Source organism: Eleginops maclovinus, chromosome 13, assembly GCF_036324505.1.
Source record: "Eleginops maclovinus isolate JMC-PN-2008 ecotype Puerto Natales chromosome 13, JC_Emac_rtc_rv5, whole genome shotgun sequence".
NCBI lineage: Eukaryota > Metazoa > Chordata > Actinopteri > Perciformes > Eleginopidae > Eleginops > Eleginops maclovinus.
Genome location: NC_086361.1, coordinates 21802925 through 21825696, shown reverse-complemented (window position 1 = coordinate 21825696; position 22772 = coordinate 21802925). Strand labels below are relative to the sequence as shown.

Sequence of the window (22772 nt, the reverse complement as noted above, 5' to 3'; positions counted from 1 at the left end):
CTGCACACACCTTGAGAGCACGGCCAGGGATGCCATCAGGTCCAGGAGCCCTGTGTGTGTTGATCCTTTTCAGAGATCTACACACACATCTGCACTGGTTAAAACCAGTGAGCAGGGATCCTGGGCCTTCTGTGCCTCCACAGCCGGGGGCTTCTCAAAGTGTGCATAAAATGTGTTCAGTTAATCTGGGAGAGATGCAGACACTTCCTCAGCACCACTCGTTGTCCTTTTGTAGTCTGTTATTGTTTTTAGTCCAGACCACATATTTCTGGCGTTGGAGCCCTTGTAGGCGTCCTCCTTACACCATCTGATTTACACAAGATTTGAGGAAGACCTTTAAATGGAAAATGCCACAACATAGCAAACAGCTAAAACCTGGCATGATAGATTTCCTCTTGTTGTACAATATTAATGTCTTATTGTGAATGATCCCTAATTTGAAATAAATGAATTAAAAATAAATGACAAATGAAGGCCAAAATGCCTTACACCTGATTTACCTAACCCAATGTATTACACCAGAGTGATGAGGAGAGTGGGACATGTCTCGTGCCATACACCGATTTATCTTTAGACAATGTAATTTACATTTAAGAGTATGTGTGACCCACCAAAGAGTTTTTAGTGAAAAACAAATGGTTGCACTCGATTCAGAAACACAAAAAAGATTTGAATACATTGGTCTTTACAAAAACAAACAAGAGTCAAGTCAGTAACATGCACATTCAACATGCAAGTGAATGAAACAGCCACCCAGTGGTCCTGGCATCCTACCAAAACCCATGTACAACAACTTCCTTACCTGCAATTAATAAGCACTAATTAGAGGGTTATTGAGGAACAACTCTTAACTAATGGCCTATTACTTGTAGAATATGGTCATGTAGAGTAAGGCGTTAATAAGAGTTTTATAATGATTAATAAAGAGCCAATTTACTGCTGATATGCATCTTAATGAACAACTTGTTGATGGTGAATTTGTGTACCTTAATATAAAGCGTTACCTATATTTGTTATGGGACCGTGTTTAAACGTGTGTTATGAAGAAGCAGTGGTAGAATAACGAGTGTTTCTCCTGCGTCCGTGTTTCCACAGACAAACCCTTATTTTTGCATGAATGTAAACATTTGTCCGACGGTCTGAAACACCTTTTGATGGAGATGATTTTGCATTGTTTCTGACTTGTACACAGCCACACATTTCTGCAAAGGTCTGTATATGTATTTGTATAAAGCTGTGACAAATTGCCTTTTCGTTAACATGGAGGTAGGGACTCTTTTTGTACTTCAAAAAAATACTCAAGTGAAAGTCATGCATTTATTACTAAAAGCTACTCAAATATGCATACCAATATTTGACTCATTCTGCACAACTCACTTTTTCACAATAAATTGTATATTGTTTTGTATGTATTGTGTTCAGAGTTTCGAGATGATTTGTTTCTAACCAAGGGACAAATAAATGATATCCTACACTTTCTGATTCTGAATCCTGAAGTGAATATCAAATATTTGCCTCTGCTGTCTAGTAGAACATAAAAAGGTTTTTATTTCCTTGTTAGGTGCCCTAAAGAAATGTTCTCAGTGGATTAGTCATTACAAAACCAGCACACACACACACACACACACACACACACACACACACACACACACACACACACACACACACACACACACACACACACACACACACACACACACACACTCATCTCAAAGTGAACTTTAATGGTTTACAAATATTGAACTTATGGCTGAAACAGAAGCCTTTCGTGAAGTCGTGAAGATAAGATGTACCTTTGTTAATCCCCGTGGGGAAATTCAAGAGTTCATGCAGCAGCAGATAGAGAATAAAACAAAACAGTATGTGGAATCAAAATAAACAGAATAAAAATGATAGGTAAAACAAACTGTTAGAGCATAACATAATTAGAAATGATGTGGGGATATATACATTTGTAGTCCGTATTGGTAAAAATATACTCATGGGTGCAGTTGTAAATGTTGAAACCCAGAGAGTGCTATTGTGCATCTTGTTTTAATACGTGGAAGACATCCTCCCTGTTCAGTCAGTCAAGCAGTCCAGTCAGCATCAGCATCTTCTTTTCAAGTTTCTTTTAAGCTCTTTGGTTGGAATGAATCCTCGTTCATGTGGAAGTTACCACTTTAGGGCAAAGGCGACATGATGCTTTCAATCAAACATGATCATAAACCCAGAAAACGTACAATCAAAGTGGCCTTATTTAGCTTTTTGGAAGGTTTCCCTTTCCCTATGGTGTGTTGATTAATGTAGGTTAAGGGGCGGGACATCTATTGGCAGTTGACCAATCACAACTTAGCCGGCCAGTCAACCAATCAGAGCAGACTGGGCTCTGGTTTCAGACAGAGGGGGAAAAGAGGCGCTGCAGCACAGGCAGTACGAGAGAAATAAAGAGCTTTCTGAACATTAAAGCATGGAGACATGTCCCAGGAGAAGATGTAAATACAAATATGAACCTGGAAATGAACAGCATATGTTTCCTTTAAGGGTTGAAAATCGATAATTTCAGAGGCAAATGACATAACTACTGACAGGTGCAGGTATTTAAAATTGAGGAAAATAAGTTCCTACTATCCCACAGCAATGGTGGTAAAGTTCATTGTCAAGTGTTCCGTCTTTTTTGGCTGTGCTTAACCCCCACTTGATAGGGAGGCACCAATTCTGAATGTTTTAACTGGGTTTCACTCAATGACCAGGCTTCTTATATCTTTATCCGATTTATTTTTCTTCCTTTTGTAGCCCAGACAGTACAGGTGAAAAACCTTAAAAACCAGAGAACACCAACCATTTACAAATTTGCACATCTCTTATAAAAATAGGCACAGGAATCAACAATGATCAATTATCAAAATGTTTGACCTGACACACACATGTATAAATAACCACATATATATATAAATAAATAACCACATGTATATATAAATAAATAACCACATGTATATAAATAAACACATCTGTTAAGTTAATCATTTTAGCTTGAATCCATCACAGATATTAAATTAGCCTACATTTTCTAATACGAGAACCACAATGAGTGACTGATCAACCACATGGATCACTAAACAGTTAAATTGTTAGCAGCATGTTTAGCACACCATTTTTTCCCATATAAATATTTACAATACATATTCACTCCCACCAAGTTACAATGTGCAATTTCAGCAATTCATTTTAGACAAACTTCATATGATCTAGGACTATGCACGTTTTAAACCATGGCTTTATGCCAATCCATCACAGCAGTATTCCATATCAAAGAGCTAAATCACTGAATTAAGCAAACTACAATAAAACTGACTAACCAACGTTTCCACAATACATTCTGCACTACCCGTGAATATTTACAACACAAAAGCAGATACTACCGTGCACAAACACAAATGACTTTCCCGCGGCAGCATTCAAATGCGTCGTCGGCGTCCATCAAACAATCAACAAGTGGCACTGCAGGGTAATGTTTCAAGAGACCGAAAATATGGGGTTTACGTTTACAGTGCGTTGGACGATAACTACAGGGAGGTGTGTGGCAGCATTGTTCGATATAAACAATGTGGTCACAAAGGACCTTCTGATTTACATTTAATGAACCACTCACCGGTTTTTCAGGGTTTATAAAGAATATAAAGCAGTGTGCACACTCAACTATGCCTAATTCGGGAAGGGGCTGAACTGAAGGTAAGCACACAATGAATGCTCACTGTTAATGGACGTTTCGAGCCCGACTTCTTTTCATCAGATTGAAGTCGACACTGCAGCACCATCTTTGTAAACACAGGACACAGTGGGATGATTTTATCACGTGAGCTGGGTATCTAGGGAGACAGGGAAACACACAGACCAAGGCATGCAATAGAGCAGGCAAAGGGCGGCAGACGCACATCCCCTTAGTAACAGTTCATTAAGAGGTTTGAAGGTTCTTTTATTTTCCATCTAACGTGATCATTGATTTAGTACTTTGGTGCACAACTGAGGACTTTCTGAGTTTTGAGTGTCTATCAGCAAATGATAACAAGCTATCATGCTAAACTAACATGGTAAAACATGTATGTTAAACAACAACATGTTAGTATTTTGATAGAAAGCATGTGAGCCAAAGTTGTTCCCTTACTTCAGGTTCGTTTAAAATGATCCTTGATTTGCCCACAGAGTTAAAATAGAGACGGACACAAGTTTTTGCAAAGTAGCATATGCAAATCATCTATTTACATATGTTCCTGTAAAGTACCAACCTTTGCATGAGAGATGGGTGAACTGAAAGTAGGATTAATGGCCATTAAGAACCATTGGATCTCTTGTTCTGTCCTTGGCTCTCACGCAACAAACACAACGGTTGTTTTGCGTAAACAGAGGAAGATGTGATGTGCGGAAACAGAGGAAGATGTGATGTGCAGAAACAGAGGAAGATGTGATGTGCAGAAACAGAGGAAGATGTGATGTGCGGAAACAGAGGAAGATGTGATGTGCAGAAACAGAGAGATGTGCAGAAACAGAGAAGATGTGATGTGCAGAAACAGAGGAAGATGTGCAGAAACAGAGGAAGATGTGCAGAAACAGAGGAAGATGTGATGTGCAGAAACAGAGGAAGATGTGATGTGCAGAAACAGAGGAAGATGTGATGTGCGGAAACAGAGGAAGATGTGATGTGCATGAACAGAGGAAGATGTGCAGAAACAGAGGAAGATGTGCAGAAACAGAGGAAGATGTGATGTGCAGAAACAGAGGAAGATGTGATGTGCAGAAACAGAGGAAGATGTGCGGAAACAGAGGAAGATGTGATGTGCAGAAACAGAGGAAGATGTGCAGAAACAGAGGAAGATGTGATGTGCAGAAACAGAGGAAGATGTGATGGCAGAAACAGAGGAAGATGTGCAGAAACAGAGGAAGATGTGATGTGCAGAAACAGAGGAAGATGTGATGTGCAGAAACAGAGGAAGATGTGATGTGCAGAAACAGAGGAAGATGTGCAGAAACAGAGGAAGATGTGCAGAAACAGAGGAAGATGTGATGTGCGGAAACAGAGGAAGATGTGATGTGCGGAAACAGAGGAAGATGTGATGTGCGGAAACAGAGGAAGATGTGATGTGCAGAAACAGAGGAAGATGTGATGTGCAGAAACAGAGGAAGATGTGATGTGCGGAAACAGAGGAAGATGCGATGTGCGGAAACAGAGGAAGATGTGATGTGCAGAAACAGAGGAAGATGTGATGTGCAGAAACAGAGGAAGATGTGCAGAAACAGAGGAAGATGTGCAGAAACAGAGGAAGATGCGATGTGCAGAAACAGAGGAAGATGTGATGTGCAGAAACAGAGGAAGATGTGATGTGCGGAAACAGAGGAAGATGTGATGTGCAGAAACAGAGGAAGATGTGCAGAAACAGAGGAAGATGCGATGTGCAGAAACAGAGGAAGATGTGATGTATGTGCAGAAACAGAGGAAGATGTGCAGAAACAGAGGAAGATGTGCAGAAACAGAGGAAGATGCGATGTGCAGAAACAGAGGAAGATGTGATGTGCGGAAACAGAGGAAGATGTGATGTGCAGAAACAGAGGAAGATGTGATGTGCGGAAACAGAGGAAGATGTCTCTTTAGATATACATGTAGAATACATGTCAGTTATCGAGGTAGTAAGGCGCTTTTGCAGATCGAGCTGTATTTCAGTTGATATGACTTTACACAACACATGTGGATAGTGAAAGACTTGTGCATACACACTCATACTGTTATGCACCTACTGACCAACAATGACACACAGCACCGGAGCTACAGGAGGCTGGATGTGTGTAGCAGCTGCAGGGAATAATAGATAAAGCTTGCTAGGCTACAGAAAAGATTCAAAAAAAGCCAGGCTGATTACGAACACGAGTGAATTGCAGGTTACTAGCTGTTTAACGTTGTACAGCGATGCAAACACAACAAAGGACGGTGAAACTAGAGTTGACAAATGAAATGCATTCACATAGTTTATTACAAAAAGTGCGCACAAAGTACCAGAGTCTGAATGATAGTCACAACAGACAGTATGCTGTAAGATAAAACAATGGAAATGACACCAGACGTTACTCTGCAAACACATCACAAATACAGATGATGTACATCCTTTCTGCTCATTCGTTCTGCTCGCTGTAGCTCGAGGCACTTCTGAATTAGCATTTAGCTCACAGCGCTAACTGACAGTATAGTTCAGGCGTGTCCAAACTTTTTTCACTGAGGGCCACATACAGAAAAACATACAAAGGGTTGGGCCCTTCACTAGAGCTGAGGTATATTGAGTCAAGTCATAAGTTAAGTTATAAGTTAGCAAAATCAATCAAATGTAGATTAATTATGATTGATACTTGAATATGCTCTCCATAGGGTTTCATTTATTTTGTTACAGGAAGTGTTGGCAGCCTCTGATTGCTCATAATAAGGGGGAATATGAAGGGTCTATTTCAAGCTTGTTATGCACAAGTTATTGGGCTTATCAACTGTGATTTGTTAGAAAATGTTTTCAACTTTTCTTAATTGGCTGAGGGCCAATTCAGAATGGACAAAGGGCCGTGGTAAGTCCCAGGGCCGTAGTTTGGGCACCCCTGGTATAGATGCAGCTAATTAGAAAAGTAGTTGTGTATGACCCATGGCTATTCGCTTTGAGTAACGTTTGAGGCCTTTGCCACAAACAACATGAAGACCAAAAGTGATTTTTCTTTTCAGAATTCCGAATAAATAGAACATTTAGATTGAATTAAAATCTGGATTCAAAGTCATAATAAGAACAAACATCTTTTTTAAAGAAGAAAACAATACAAATAATTCTTAGAAAAAAGTCAGAATTTTTAGATTAAATTCAGAAATCTGAGAAAAAAATATCAAAAAATGAAATAATTAAATCAGGACTTTTTAAAATCATTTTGTCAGATCTCCATTTTTATGTGTGGACCTCATCCTCCCTGGCACACATTAATAGCAGCTCTGAATGTGAGTTTGATGAGTGATTTGAATAAGGACAGATCAGTTCAGTGTATGAGAAGGGAGTTCCAGAGGCAGGAGGCAGCGATGGGGAAAGCTCTTCCCCCCCCCGGCCCGATGCTTGATCCTGACTGGTGTGATGGAGCAGGAGTAGGTCAGTGAGGTCGGAGGGGGTCTGGTTATGGAGGGCTTTGTGAGTGAAGAGTTCCAGAGTTCAAGTCTGGTTCAGATGAAGGCATGGATGACGGTTTCAGCCGAAGAGAAAGAGAGGGATGGGCGGAGAGGATCTATCATTTTAAGGTGGAAAAAGGTGGTTTTGATGAGCCGAGTCGGATGGGGAGGGAGTTGTGTTCAGGGTTGGTGAGTGAGGGATTACATGTAACGGGTCTAATCAGTATTCAAAAAGTCAAAGTCCACTTTATTGTCAAAATGTCCACATGTGTTATACATACAGACAATTGAAATACCGTTTCTGGCAGTCCCACAGTACAAATATAAACAAGAAGATATAACATAAGAACAGGTATTCCCTAAATTACAGTTATAAAAAGAGGCGATCAGATGACGTTTACATTGTTTAATAGTGGGGATTACTAGTGGGATATCAACGTTACACAACATTTAAAATAAGTTTCAACATATGTATATATATATATATATATATATATATATATATATATATACATATATATATATACATATATATATATATATACATGTGTATATATATATATATATATATATATATATATACATGTATATATATATATATATATACATGTGTATATATATATATATACACATGTATATATATATATATATATACATGTGTATATATATATATATATATACACATGTATATATATATATATATATATACATGTGTATATATATTAATTAAGACGTAACCAGTAATTGTTTAAAAATATGATAAATATGCTACACATACATTTCTCATTTTTCTTGGAAAATGTGTCTGAATGTGACGTTGGAAAAACCGGCTCTGCAGACAATGGAAGACTCTGGTTTCAGGGCTCAACGGTTTTCCGACACAACGCTTATTAAGAAGGAAGAAGAGACCGGGGATGGGAAGACGTTGGAACGGGACCAGGATGTGTAGAAACAAGGGGAGGTCAAAGGAAAGGAGACAAGACAAGTAAGAAAAGGACATTCAGGAAAAGGAAGACACAAGGCAAAGGAGCAAAGTTGATGAGGAAACAAGGAAATAATTGGACCAAAGGACTAAAACCGAAGGACTACAACCAAAGGACTAAAACCGAAGGACTAAAACCGAAGGACTAAAGGAGATTTGAAAAAACTGGGATGGGATAAGTAAAGGGAACGGAAAGAAGAGGGGATAAAAGGGTGAGACACGAAAGGAAAAGTAACATTAGGAAAAAGAGGAACGTGGGGGACAATAGCGGTTTGGGGCATGGGCGAGGCGGGCAGCCGCTCTTGACGGCACTTCGTGTGGGGCGGCACGAGCGAGCACACGGAGGGGAGCTCAACCGGGGTGTAATTCCATGTAGAACAGCCGCTGGTGGTGGTCGGGTGGGGTGGGGTCCTGTGATCCTATCCAACTGGTAGGGCGGGATATTAACGATGGAAGTGTGCCATGATTCGACTCCAACACGCCACTCAGGTTTCGATGCCACCTCCTCTTTTTTTGTTTAGCTGTCTACTCTTGATTAGTGTAATACGCAGTCAACAGCTTCATCTACTTCAGGTGTCTCGCCTCACTCGCCCTGTCCGTTCTCAGGTAAGAGAACACATTTATGTTCATTTATATAGATATAAATAAATAAATATCTGTATTTATTAATATAAATAAATATCTATATTTATTATCTATATTTATTATCTAAATATCTATATTTATTTATATAAATAAATACAGATATTTATTTATATTAATAAATATATGTATTTATTAATATAAATAAATACAGATATTTATTTATATTAATAAATACAGATATTTATATTAATAAATATATGTATTTATTAATATAAATAAATATAGATATTAATAAATATATTTATTTATTAATATCTATATAAATAAATATATTTATAGAAATAAATAGATATATTTATTTCTATAAATATATTTATTAATAAATATATTTATTTATATAAATGTCAACTTTTTTTATAAATTACTTTTCATTAAAAAGACATTTTACTCCGACAGAAGTTTTGAACGCTGAAATGTGTGTTTACGTTCTTTGTAATCTGATGTCTGCCTTTAAAACAACACTCTTGTTGTACAAACATTCCATCTCATGACTTGTTACATGCTACAGTTTGGTCAGATTATGGTCTGTAATGATGTTAAAATGTGTAATTAGGTTTAAAAGATTGCACAATACAAATACAAACTAATACATGTATTTGAAATCTCGAGTAGTTTTTCTCCTTTCATACATTTCTCCTTTTCAAATACTTCTTAAAGTTCATTTAAGCGACACATAAATAATCAGACCAAGTTTATCCTTCTTTTAAAATGCTGTTGGTTAAATCATTTGACATTCTCTTATATAATGGCGTCCTTTATGCATCCCAGCTGACGTGCTCCATTGTTAATTGCTTCACACCACACCCGCCAAATGCTGCACCCTATGTGTGGCCAGAGCTGGGCACAAATACATCATAAAGTATTTTGATACAAAATACAAATACTTGATCAAAAAATGTATCAAAATAAAATACAAAAATACTGGTCTGGAAAATGTATTTAAATACAATACAAGTATTTTGTATTTTGAAAATACAAAAATACACGCGAGATAATGCCTGTATTGAATACTGTCTGTAAACTGAGGAATGTACAATAAATAAAAAAGGAGACAGCTAACGCTACATTCAAATCCATTTTATTTTATCCATATTAAACAGAAAAACAGATCAGTTGTTCTTCAGGACAACCAACTTCTCCAGCATATCTGGTGTTAATGACCTTCTGTGAGGCCGGTTCACTAAGCCAGCAAAAGAAAACAGGCGCTCAACCGGGGCTGAGGATGGTAGGGTTGTGTTAAATCTCACAAAAAGCTGTTTCATCAAAGGGTATGCATTTAGTGAAGCCAGGTCTTTTCTGGGATCCTCCAAAAAATGAAGGGTCTCCAGTTCCGCCTTGCTGTGGCTGGGCAAGGCCTCGGCCTCCAGCTGGTTGACTGTTCCTGTAGAGATTGAAGACAACAGAAAAAAAACAAGAGCAATCAGAGATGGCAAGCTGGCCTCTGCCAGACACTATGCATGGACAAACAGACAGATAGACAACAATCAGACAGGGTCATAGCAATACCTAGCACAAACTCCCCCCCGAGGACCAAATAATGCATTCTTCAAAGTATAAATACTGAAATTGTCACCAAAAGGTAAAACATGCTATTGTAAATTACATAATTAAGTATTTTAAAGTGTAAAGAAATTCTTCTCACCTTGATCAGTGAACACAAAGAATTCGTCATTCTCCTCTGTGCTCGGTGTGGTCCCGTCACTCTCTGAGAGAAGTCCGAGTTCGTCTGCTGAGTGCAGCATCAGTTGCTGTATTCGCCTCTTCTCAGAAGCCAACCTCTGGGGTAACCACCTCATCTTAAAGTATGGGTGTGTTGTGGTTGCCAGGATGGCCTCATTCACGTCATGCTCCAGCATCAGAAAATTGTGGAAGCGTTTTTTGAACCCTGCTATGGTTGCTTGAAGAACGTGTGAGCAGTACCTCAAGTTTGATGCTTGCAGATCCTCCAGCTTGGCTTGAATGGTGAAAAGTGTTGGCAACAGCTCACCATAATAGCATGCAGATTGCCCTTGAAGCCGATCTATTGAGATGGCAATCGGTCGTAACACTCTGCAAAATTCCTCAATGTAGTCCAGTTCGACTTCCCTGAATGGTGGAAGTTGCAGGGCAGTCATGGCATCAGGGAGCTTGTCACGCAAGAATGACAACTGACTCAAGGAGTCATGCAGAGAATTCCACCTTGTAATGCAGGGTGTCTTGAGTTGCTGCTCGATTACTTTGCCTAGCGTTTCAGCACTCTTTGGTCTGCCAGATGCTGTCCATAATGCTGAGCACTTCGCCATCGTTGAATGATTCAGCCTGCTGAGAGTTGCATTGCTAGTGATCGATTTCTTGACATCAGTAGTTGAGATTAAACTCAGAGTATGTGTCGCACACCGGAGGTGTGGTGGTAAAATGATGGAACACTCAGATGCTTCTTCTCTCTCAGGATCTATGACCAGGAAGGACAGCTCATCGTCCAGCTCTTCAACTTCATCTGGGTCATTTGTTTTTCCAGTGACACTGAACTCTTTAAAGGCCTTTGCAAAGTTGGATGCATTATCAGTAACTGTAGACACAATGGTGTCTGAAGACAGCCCATATTCTGTGTGAATCTCATCCAACAGTTCTGCTATTCGGTTATAAGTATGGGGGCTGGGAAAATGCCTAACGGCAAGAGCGGCTGACTGCCTTTCCAGCGTGTCTCCATTGATCCAATGTACTGTTGCTCCCAAATAACTGGTTTTCTTTGTTGACCAAATATCCACTGTTGTACAAACACGGCGAACATTTTTAAGCGTCTCTTTTAGGAATGCTTTTTTTGTTGCAAATTCTTCATCAATCCGTCGTCCGAGTGTCCGTCTGGACATTACATTGGCACCTGGGTGAAGTCCCTGCACAAGCTCGATGAATTCTGTTTGTTCAACGGTGGCTAATGAGTGCATTCCTTTGACAACAAAGGATTTCACAAGGGAGTCGACTTTACTTTGTGATATTGTTGGGCTAGCATGCTCAAACAAACGAGTCTGCCTTAATGATGTTTTGGCTTTCTTCTGCTGGCCACTTGCACTTTCCTTTTTGTAATTTTCAAATTCCTGTAGATTCTCTGGGTGTTTTCTTTTCAAATGTGTCTTGAAATTTGTTGTTGCTTGATAAGAGCCACAAATAATGGCTTTCTTGGTTGTGCACAGCTGACACTCAGCTTCTATCTTTCCACTTGGATTTTGAGATACTACTTTGAAGAATTTCCCATCCAATATGGCACACCTAGGCCCAGTGGTACCTTCTGAAGATGTGGTGGCTTGAGGCTCACCTGACGCCTCTTCATCATCATGATTGTCACTCATCTCAGTTCAGTGGGACATCCTCTATTTCAAACGAAATTGTCAAAAAAAAAGTTGTTAGTCAGTTACTCTTCAACAGACACACACTTAAATCACATCATAAAAAAAGGAAAAAACAATTAAATCCGAAACTGACTACTATATGCACTTGCATGAAAGGGCTCTTCTAACCTGCCAAGTGAAATATTACCTAGGATACTAATGATAAAGCGTTTGGAAGTGGAAAAACTAAAAGCCAGAGGTGTCAAAAGTAAAAGTAAAAGTACATTTTCTGGTGTAAGTACAACACTAGCACGTGGTAGCCTATTACATAGCTGTTAGACCATTTACTCCATTGTACCTAATGGGATAGATAGACTGCGTTGTTACTGAAAAACACTTCTAACAATCTAACAAGGACCCACCACAAACTTGATCCAACCAGTGTAGTCAGCTGATCGTAAGACAAGTACACAGGTCTACTGGTTACTCAGATAAGTTACCTGTGTTGGAAGGAAACTGTGTTTCTTTTCTTTCTTTTTTTTTTAACTTTTACTTTTGACATCTCTGCTAACAGCTGAGCTAAGCTCCATGCACAAAACTAACTACTATGCGCCATAACAGGCAGTGACTCCAAATCTAGTGATCTACAGATACTGAATTAGTTTTCAATAAATACAAATATAAAATAAATAATATGCCCTAGAAATGCTTAATACAGCCTACTGTATTGGTCTCTAATGGACTATTAAAAAAAAAAAAAGCCAAGTGTGAATATGATTTTAGAAGCTAAATGTGTAGTTTAAGATTATATAAAAGTGGGTTTTCAAGGATCCTCCTAGCTTTGGTTGGAGCTCTAACAGGAACTGAATCTCCATATAATTAGTTAGTATGAATCAACATAGAAGACTTAATATTATTCAGAAATGCTTAGACCTAGCCTACTGCTCTATGATGGACATTTGTCAAGTGGCCCAAGCCCCTAAACAACACAATTTTCTCACGTTTTTTCACAATAAATAAATAAGTACTTTATTGACAGGTTATAGTTATGGATCGTTCTGGGCTCAAAACATTGTTATGAGCCCAGTTTAGCCTATCTCATTCTTTCGTTTGGTAATAGAATTTGGTACCGAGTGGAAAAGGAATTCGCCAGCTCGAGGTCTTGCCGTGGGAGGGAACATGCCTGCGAGGGCTCCTACAACATCACTAGGCCGATACAGGGGCTATTACGGGTTTAAACACAAAACTGGCGTTATTTGTTTTATTGGGGGTCATAGAAACGGGTCCTTTCTCGTTTAACATCAAATAATATGGCCGTGTTCCTCTACCGTTTCATCCAATTTAAAATTGGATCTCCTAACTGTCCTCAGTGAGAGTGACTAATTTAATCACCATATCTTACGTTTAGTACTAGTTTACCTTTTGCGAGTCAAGCATTCATGTTTGACCTCTCTGGTCTATATTTGATAAGCTACCTAGGCTACACTCTAAGAAACTTGCTCAATTTCGCTGACCTAAGCAATTTGACTGACCGTCATTTATCAACCCCTGCCTATCAAACACTCATCATTCAAGAGAAAGCTAACACTCGAAAATAGTCTAGTGCTTATGGTGTAATTCTGTTGACAATGTGTGTGGGAAGACTGTAGCATTTTTTTTATACAAAACATTTCACCTTAGTGTTGTTTCATGCCTCGAAAAGCCAGCAACAGAGCCGTGTAGGTGCAGGTCCTCTTCACTGCTGTAGTAGTGATGACTGCTGACGTCGCGGAGAAAAAATGGTCGCGTTCAAGTCTCGATTGGGCGTGTCACGTGATTTACGTCTTGACCCAAAGATCTCTGGTGATTCGCTTAGTTTTACTGATTTAAAAAAAAGGTTTTTTGCAAAGTATTTTTGTATTTAAAATACCCAAATACAGCACCTCAAAGTATTTAAATACAAACTACATTTCATTTTTTCCAATCTTGTAAAAATACAAAATGCAAAATACTGAAAAGTATTTTAAATACGTATTTCAAATACATGTAGTTAAAATACTGCCCAGCTCTGTGTGTGGCATTATTTGTAGCAAAGGCATGGAACTGGTTTGATTGAGTTTATAGCACTATGTCCACATCATACTGTAAGTGTGAAAAACACGTAATTCCTTTACCTCAGCTTAATGCACCTGTCAAAAAAATGTCCTTTTTTTACTTGTCCTGTCTCCTTTCCTTTTACCTCCCATTGTTTCTACACATCCTGGTGATATTTGGATTTCCTTCCTCTCCTGGGACATGTCTCCATGCTTTAATGTTCAAAAAGCTCTTTGCTTTTTCTCATACTGCCTGTGCTGCAGCACCTCTTTTCACCCTCTGTCTGAAACCAGAGCCCAGTCTGCTCTGATCGGTTAGCTGGCTGGCTCTGTTCTGATTGGTCGACCGCTTACAGAATGATGTCACTATGTTCCAGTGGTTAAAGAAGGAGTCCAATGGTTGTGTGGGATTTTAGCCTTTGCAGACCATTTACATGCACCAAACATCTAACACACTACAGGAAAGGGAAAGCCTTTTTTTTTCAACCTTTCGAGGGACTTGACTTCAGTAATTACTTGCAACAATTACTTCACTCCTCCACATCTCAGAGGGAGTGTTTTTTCTTGCTTCGGTTGACAGCTAAAACTGGTTTGCAGATTCCAAAGAAATTATGAAATATTGTTATAGAACGGTGAGTGCAATAATAGAACGGAGGAAATACCGTGTCAACGGATAAAAATGTTTGCCTTATAACAGCTTCCTGTTATAAGGCATCATTATAAATGAATGAATGGGGTAAAGGTCTTGCTTATGACTTTTAGTCATCTGATTATGGAGCGCAATATAAAAGTGTGGCAATATACTTTAAGATGGAATAAACTGCTGTAGGGTAAAGCCCTTTATGATCAAAGCTCAATAGCAGAGACTTGATATCATGTTGCATTGCATGTCTTTATTTACTACATACTTGTTTACAGAAAAGCGTGTATATCTTATTTGTATGCATTTTGAATAACATGTGAGGCAACAGAACAGTAAAGTCATCCAACAGAGGAGTGAATATAAGTCACTGATTGCAGGATATTTCATTTACATGTATGTTTTTATGTGGAATCTTATTATAGTTGGAGCCATCTTATATTACTCTTTACTACTTTATACGGAAGACTCCTATGTATAATGTGATGTCAGTTGTGGCTGTATAACCGATAGTAAATGACCTTTAGAGCCGTATCATGCAGTATCACATAATGTAAACTGATTCACGATTTCATTTCATTTCACACGTCACCCACAGATCGGCCGTGACTGTCCTTCAGGAGCGCTGACAAGATGCTTCAGGGATTATCTAAAATCAAAATGTTCTTGTCCTTTCTGAGCATTTTCACCATTTGCTTTTTTTTTGGATACACATGGAATATATCTTTGGACCATCAGGGCTCCAGAAATTGTGGCTGTCACACATGTTTAACAGATGGCGATTTGAGGTTTAGACAGATTGTCAACACAGCTCCAAATCCCTTCTTGTCTAAAACACATCGAACAACGCTGGAAGAGTACAATTGGTGGAAGGTAAATGTTATCTGACCTTTCAAGAGGTTGAATCACACATTTTCTGTTCCTGATTAGTCTTTACTTTTACTGGTCCTGTATGAAAATCAGCCACTTTATTTCCCTTTCTGAAACGGGAAGCCTCGAGGATGTTTGGAGTGAATGGTGTTCTCTGTCAACTGTAACAGAAGAATAATCAATACGAGTTCTGCTAAAATGTTTGGTTCACTCTCACAAGTCTCATAGCATTTTACTACAAAAAAACTGACACACTAAATCCCCATTGCACACGACATGCTCAGCCCCAAACGGAGACAAAGTTCAGGTGTAAATAAACAACTGTTTGCTTAGAAGTTCTCCATATCTGGTCCAAGAAAACATGTAGCTTCACCTGCTGAATTAAAAACAGAACACATGAACCAAAGAAAAGGGAAAACTTTAAAGCAGATTCAGGCAGCAGGCGTGTAGATTCACAGTCAAAGCATCAGCCTGCAGAACAGAACAGCGGATCCACTCAGAATTATGAAAAGTCAAGCACTTACATAATTCTGTGAGACTTATTTTGGGAAAAATATCTGAAAAATTTGTCAATTTTATAAAAAAAATTAAAGTCAAAATTAAAAAAGAAAAATCTACATTTGGAAGAAAAAGTGAGAATTTTGAAAACGAAAATCAAAAGGAGAAATAGGGGAGACACAAAGTCAGAATTGCTTTAAGGAAATGCTCAGGGCCCCCTGTAAAAACCACAGGATCTCATAAAGCAGATGCAGACAGTAGGGTCCACAGTATCAGCCCACAGAACAGAACAGCTGACAGAGGAGAGAGAACAGCTGATCCTTTCACAACAACACTAGAAGCTCTTTGTAACTTTGTAATTGCTAGTAATCCACCATTTCTAAGCCGTTTTGTATCTTACTATAAGGGAGAAATGTTACCTTTTTTTGTATCCTGATTACATAAACTCCATTACCTGTAAACCATTACTCCCCAAACCTGTAGCTTGAAACACTACAAACCGGTTGAGCTGAACTGACACTTGATTGAATTGTAAACGAATGCTTGAATAACATACTTTTTCTGTTGTTGTTTGTCAGAAACTACAGTACAGCTCATACGATAACAGCATGTTCAATGCAACGGTGGACAACCTGTTTAAGATCTTCCCACCCATTCCAGATGTTGAAGGTCCCAACCCTGGCCGCTGCGTCAGCTGCGCTGTGGTGGGGAATTCGGGCAATTTACTGCGATCACACTACGGACCTCTCATCGATGTTAATGATGTCGTAATACGGTAAATCACTACTGCTGTTTAAAAGAAGTATGACTTGTTGTACCATGTCCAGCAGTGGCTCAGTCAGTAGGGCTTGGACTGGGAATCCTAGGGTCGCCGGTTCAAGTCCCCGAACAGACTTGAAATATGGAAAGTGGACTGCTTCTTGGAGAGGTCTAATTTCACTGTGTGTGCTCTGCTGTGTGCATGTATGTGACTAACAAAGAGGGTTTCATCCTCTGATTCTATCTTCTATCTATTCTGTGTGGTTTAGAGATTGGTAAAGGAACACAAGCATGTATTATCCCTCACCCTCCTTCTTCGTTTTTATAATATTCACACAGAACTTTGTGCTGGGGCACGTGAGAAAGCCTGACTATTCTGTAGCTTCTTGCCAAAATGCTGTCATATCTTTCATTACTATCAGAGACGTCATGTGGCAAGGATTTATTATAAATACTGACACGGCGCTGATCATTCTCTAACCACAAACAGGCAACGTCATGTCATTGTTGGCAAAACATTTGCAGTCGCCATGTTGAGTATTCATGGTTCAAATGTACAACAGGTTGGCAATTCTATTCCTGTGCAAATATGGTTTAATATTAATTTGACTCTCAATGCAATCCTCCTATGATTCTCCTGTAACAGCGGTGCGCTCTTTGTTTTCAGAATGAACCACGGCCGTACCAAAGGATTTGAAGAACATGTTGGCGCCAAAACAACCCATCATATATTCTATCCAGAGAGTGCCAATCGTTTGGAAAACACCACTAGACTTGTGTTGTTTGCATTCAAAACTAAGGACTTACTGTGGCTCATAAACAAGTTCAAACCAAGGTGTGTGCTCATTTTAAAACTATAGCTGATGTGTAATCGAGTTAAAGCTAGGTATGAAAGTTTGGTAGTGCAGGAAAAGTGTACTTACATTATCCTCTTTTGAGCAATAAGTTTGATTAATGTACATTTTAAATTACGATCCAAATGAAGCCAAGCTGTTAAACTGCTTTATATTCAATCCAACCAACATGAAGCTAACTTTAAGATGGGGCATTTGTGAAAGCTACGTTGCCAGTCCGTATGCTCACGATTAACCCCATTTCTGGCCCATACCAATATTCTATAACGATGGATTTCTTTCTTCCACCAGGGTAAAAGGTGAGAGAATAGCCAACAAGGATTTGGTGAGTATTCAAATTGGTTTTACACTAAACAAGTAACAACTGGTGTAACAGCATCTGTTGTGTTGTGCAGTGACTGTAGATAGGAATGGTTTGTACCAATATCAGTTCATTAAAATCTGATTCATTACAGGTGATGATCCTCAATCCAGGGTTCATGAAGTATGTCCACCAAATCTGGCTGGAAAAGAAGGGCAAATATCCATCCACTGGCTTCATGGCTTTCATTCTAAGCATGTACATGTGTGATCAGGTAGGTTCAAATTGCACACGGTAGCTACTTTTACAGGTTATTGTGTATACAGATTGACAGTGATGGTTGCAATACGCCCAGAAAAGAGGATGTAACTTCAAAAAAAGTGCATAATTGGTTTTAATCACATTGGCACTTTTTCAGCATCTTTGGGTTTAGCCTGTTAGCTTGGATTAGCATGGAGACTTAGATTGGGGAGCTAGCCATAGTAACATTTACAGGACACTTTATGAGACAGTACGTTAAAACAAACATGTGTTGACAGCAATGCTCAATTAATCTGAGATCCACGGTACACTTGTTGTTTTCCCAGATCAGTGTGTTTGGGTTTGGAGCAGACAGTGAAGGAAACTGGAGCCATTACTATGAAATTCTCCGCAACCATAAACTGAGAACTGGCCCTCATCCTGGATCTCATGAATATGGCATTATCCAACAACTAGGAAGGGAGAACAAAATCCATTTTTATAAAGGATATTAAAGGTTTTTTGATCGTAAATTGCATAAACATGGACCGAGGGACTGTAAGTATGTGACGTGAGGGGTTAAGAGAGCCAGGCTAAATAGTTTCCCATAGTGAAAGTATGTCACTACGATATATCAGTAAAGTGATACTTTAACATCAATTGAAAGAGAAGGTTTTGGTTACAGAAGGAAGTTCTGAACCTATTTATTGACAGCCGTTTGTCATCCTTTAAGTAAGCAAGCGTAATGTTTCTTTGATTTCATTTTCTAAAACAATGATATGTCTGTCCTTTTTGAAGTTGCACTTTGTCTGTTTGTGTTGTTTTAGGGTCGTACAAGATGTGACAAAGCTGTTGCTGGTTAAACACCGTGGCTGTGTTTTCTTTTAGGGCTTGCCGATGTGATGACTGAAACGGTCAGGTAGTTCCTGGTGTTAATGACAAACTTTACACCTGTGTGTTTAGCAAATGGTGACAGATGTGTCTCGATGTGTATGGACACACATTAAGCCTCCAGTTAGGGTTAGGGTGAAATCCAAATCCAATCCCTAAAAGTGATGTGAAAATGCAGCTGGTTAAGCCGTAGTAGAAAGTTACGCTTTAACTAAAACTTGAGAACACTTGATTTGCCTTTTTTCATTTAGACTTGGGTGACCTAAACATTTCCTTATTGCTCTATTCAAACGTGACAGGAAGTGCAACAAACTTCCAGGATAGTTGGAACACAAGTCTTAATTCCATCCTAAACAAACAAAATATCCATACACATAAAGGTTATTTCCAACACTTCCAGTTTAACTACAACTGAAAGACATTTATAGAAGAAAACCCCTCTTTATTTTTACGTTAACACTCTTAGTAAAGCACCCAGCTGCAAACACGGTTTACACAAAGTCACAAATGGAAGATGTATCTTCATATATGGGTCAGGAAATGTTGTCAACACAAGCCTCACTTGTTTCTCCCGGGGATTCATCAGTGTCTGTTTGAACTTCACGATAGTTGAGCAGAACAAAGAAAGCATTTTACCAAAACCTTATACAATATATCAGCTGCTAGCATGGAAACTAAGGTCAGCGACATCGGTCACTTGTCAACCATTGGCAGCAGACCGTCCCTCCTGGTGTCCGATCATGGTGTAGGGCGAGACAATCAATTAGGAAGTCTTGGGGATTTAAACACCAGAAGATTGCACTTTTTTCTGGGGAATAATTGAATGTATAAAACTTTTTCACTTATATATAACTCATTTATGATACTGTCTTTTTTACGTCTGTGTTTACATAAAGAAGACAGATCAAGCTCAGGTGTGCCGGGAATATCCTTCCAAATATTGATTCTGTGTGTGTGTGTGTGTCCAATTGGTGCTGTTTTAAAAAAAAAATTGGGCAACCAGTGCCTTTAATATAGTGACAGTGCAGGTCAGAAACAGGGAGACAGAGGGGAAGACGTGCGGCAAAGGGACTCAGCCCGGATTCGAACCCGGGTCCACCACGGCCGGTGCTGGTTTTCTTCACTGGATCAATGTTTCAACTTTATTTTTGCTACTGTTTGTTGGATGTGGGTATGGTTTGGATGAGATTTTATTCTGACTATTAGAAAAATAAATGAAATGCAAATAAATAAAAACATAATCTTAAGAGTATTTATTAGATTTCATGAATGTTGGATGTTAAAGTCGTGCTGATTATGACTGTGGCTCAACGACATTTGTTATTCTATTTATTTTGACTCCTGCCATAGCAATGCTTAATGCCACACTATAACGCACAGTTTTCCGTCCAGATGTATTTATGTTGTGTGTAAATAAAACTTTTTACCCTTTGGGGACAATAAAGAGCCCCTGCAAACTTATTTTTATGAATTAGAAGTCCATGGCCAGTCTTTGCCAAGTCAGCATGTCACTTGTATGTAAGTCGCATGCTGAACTGTGATTGGTTTGAATCTATTTGTTGATGTTGGCGTCACTATATCCCGTCTTAAACCCGAGGTGGAGTCCAGAGAACTTCTCTGTTTGCCTGCAGAGTGAAGGTCAAACAGCCCGGTGTAAAAAACACTTCATCACCAAAAAATCCATAATCCCATTTCATTTCAGAGCGGGAAAATCAGGTAATCATTCTGGGAACAAGAATGATGTGCAGAAATCTGATCAAATCGTGCAAGATAATGTTGCAAGTAACCAATGTGCAGGTAAGAAGTAAATACATGCTAAAAACAGAGTGTACAATTAGAGGATAACACACTGCTTTTTGTAGGAAATAGTAAACCTGTGAAATGCAAACAGAGCTCAGGAGTTCGACAGTCCTGAGCTCTGTGGGATAAAGCTCTCCCTGAGTCTGAACAGAACCTGATGAAATAAAGGGTTCATTTTATAAAAGTACATTTCCCCCCCCCCACAGTTGTTAGTTCATCCATCTATTGTGCACAGGGATGACCTCACCATCATGAAGACAATGAAAAGGTGTTTTCCCAAAAGTGTTGCACCTCATCCTCGTCAGTAAACAGGTTTGTCTTCTTCCTTCTTGGCAAAAGGAATTCAACTCATCACGTCATTGTGAGTAACAGATGTGTCAGATTGAGGATAAAGACTCATTCATGCGTGGATTCTTTCATGTGCCACATCATCCCTAGAACAACTCATGGTGCCTCTCCCTTTCTTTGCTAGCTATTGTTTGTATTAAATGAATCATTGTTTAAAACAGTTATTTTAATTTCAGTAGTTCTCTATGATTTTATTTTGAAGGACATTTTGGGCACCTGATGATTTGCCTATTATATTTGAGACAGGTGGAGGAGATGGAATTTTCCGAGGAGGACACCTAATGACCTCTTCGGACAGAACAAAAGATATTGAGTTATGTTGTTGTTTTATGGAAGGTGGAGTAAAATCAAATGGAAAGAGGTGTGCCCTGCCCAGTGAGGTAAGACCATTCATATGAAGTGATACGGTCAGACAGGAATGCTCTTGAGAAGAATTGAAAGTACACACATAAATATATGAGATGAAATAGAAATAGCACTAAAACGAAATTAACATTAGGGTCTCCTACATGTCCAGCGCATCAATACAATCCTGCAAAAAAACCAACACTTTTCAATCACTTTGATTAAAAAAAGTGTCTAAGCACCAGTATTACCATTGTAGTCCAGTTATATCTGATATGGATAAGAGGTCAATGGGTCACATGACACTATTTCAAGGCAATGAGAATGTTTCATTAAAAAAAAATACTAAAATGTCATAAATATCTCAAAACCCAGTTAAAGATGTGTGTGTGTGTGTCCAGTGTAATGATCCAATGCTGCATTTATTTGGAGTCTCAAGGTAACATGATATTGAAGCTATTGAATAAGGTCAAGAATGTTCATGAATAAAAGTATGTTAAAATAAGGAAGCATGGCATGGCTTCAATTCAAATGTTTCAGCTGTGTTAAACACACCGTACCGGATCCAAAAGAAACCCCAGTCTGACATCTAGTGGTGAAAATGAATGCATGATTATAAATAAAAAGCAACTAGAGTATTAATTCAATACAAATACAATAAAGACATTTTAAGTTGAAGTTAATACGATTGTTTTTTTACATATATATATACACATGTAGACATTTGGCTATTTCGTAAACCCTGACGCTTTATCAAAACACCAGAAATACGTCAAAAGAAAACTGAATATCTTACTCACCATCCACGTCAGTTTCAAATCATTCACTAATCAATGTTTCATTTGAAGTGTCTCCCTAACCTACCCACTGTTGGTGGTTATTGGATGAAACCAGAAAGGACAAAGCTCTGTCTATTTATAGCACATTGTTTAACAGGTCGACAAACAGGCACAGGCACGCTGCTGGTGAAGCTTAATCTTCCAATCTTTTACCCCGACGTCGTTCAGTATGTAGTAATAATACACACCTGCTATCAGCCAAAGAACGAGACCACCAACACCAGTGA

The 22772-nt window shown here is 38.8% G+C and overlaps 1 protein-coding gene and 1 long non-coding RNA gene across 3 annotated transcripts; one reads left to right on the top strand and one right to left on the bottom strand.

Annotated features, from left to right (window-relative positions):
- The first annotated feature begins 8057 nt into the window (after positions 1 to 8057).
- On the top strand, positions 8058 to 20657 carry LOC134874911 (CMP-N-acetylneuraminate-beta-galactosamide-alpha-2,3-sialyltransferase 1-like). 2 transcript variants are annotated; one of them, XR_010167140.1, is made up of 8 exons: positions 8058 to 8744; positions 15399 to 15673; positions 16747 to 16943; positions 17595 to 17762; positions 18073 to 18106; positions 18237 to 18356; positions 18670 to 19291; positions 19594 to 20657. XR_010167140.1 is itself a non-coding variant. In XM_063899189.1 (7 exons), the coding sequence occupies exons 2-7, from the start codon at positions 15434 to 15436 to the stop codon at positions 18835 to 18837; spliced, it is 927 nt and encodes a 308-aa protein (XP_063755259.1). In that variant the 5' UTR covers positions 8058 to 8744; positions 15399 to 15433; the 3' UTR covers positions 18838 to 20657. The 2 variants fall into 2 exon arrangements, 1 of the variants encoding a protein (XP_063755259.1); XM_063899189.1 differs by having other exon boundaries at positions 18670 to 20657.
- On the bottom strand, positions 9840 to 14096 carry LOC134874912 (uncharacterized). Its single transcript, XR_010167141.1, has 3 exons — positions 13764 to 14096; positions 10426 to 12130; positions 9840 to 10164 (listed from the first exon to the last, which is right to left on the bottom strand). It is a non-coding gene; the product is annotated as an uncharacterized LOC134874912 (long non-coding RNA).
- Positions 20658 to 22772: the final 2115 nt, after the last annotated feature.

What these genes read in the sequence shown, in the direction of transcription:
- LOC134874911 (XM_063899189.1), top strand. Translation starts at nt 15,434, where the DNA reads ATGCTTCAGGGATTATCTAAAATCAAAATGTTCTTGTCCTTTCTGAGC. An exon ending in AAGAGTACAATTGGTGGAAG is followed by an intron (nt 15,674 to 16,746) that starts GTAAATGTTATC and finishes GTTGTTTGTCAG; the next exon opens with AAACTACAGTACAGCTCATA. An exon ending in GAATAGCCAACAAGGATTTG is followed by an intron (nt 18,107 to 18,236) that starts GTGAGTATTCAA and finishes GATTCATTACAG; the next exon opens with GTGATGATCCTCAATCCAGG.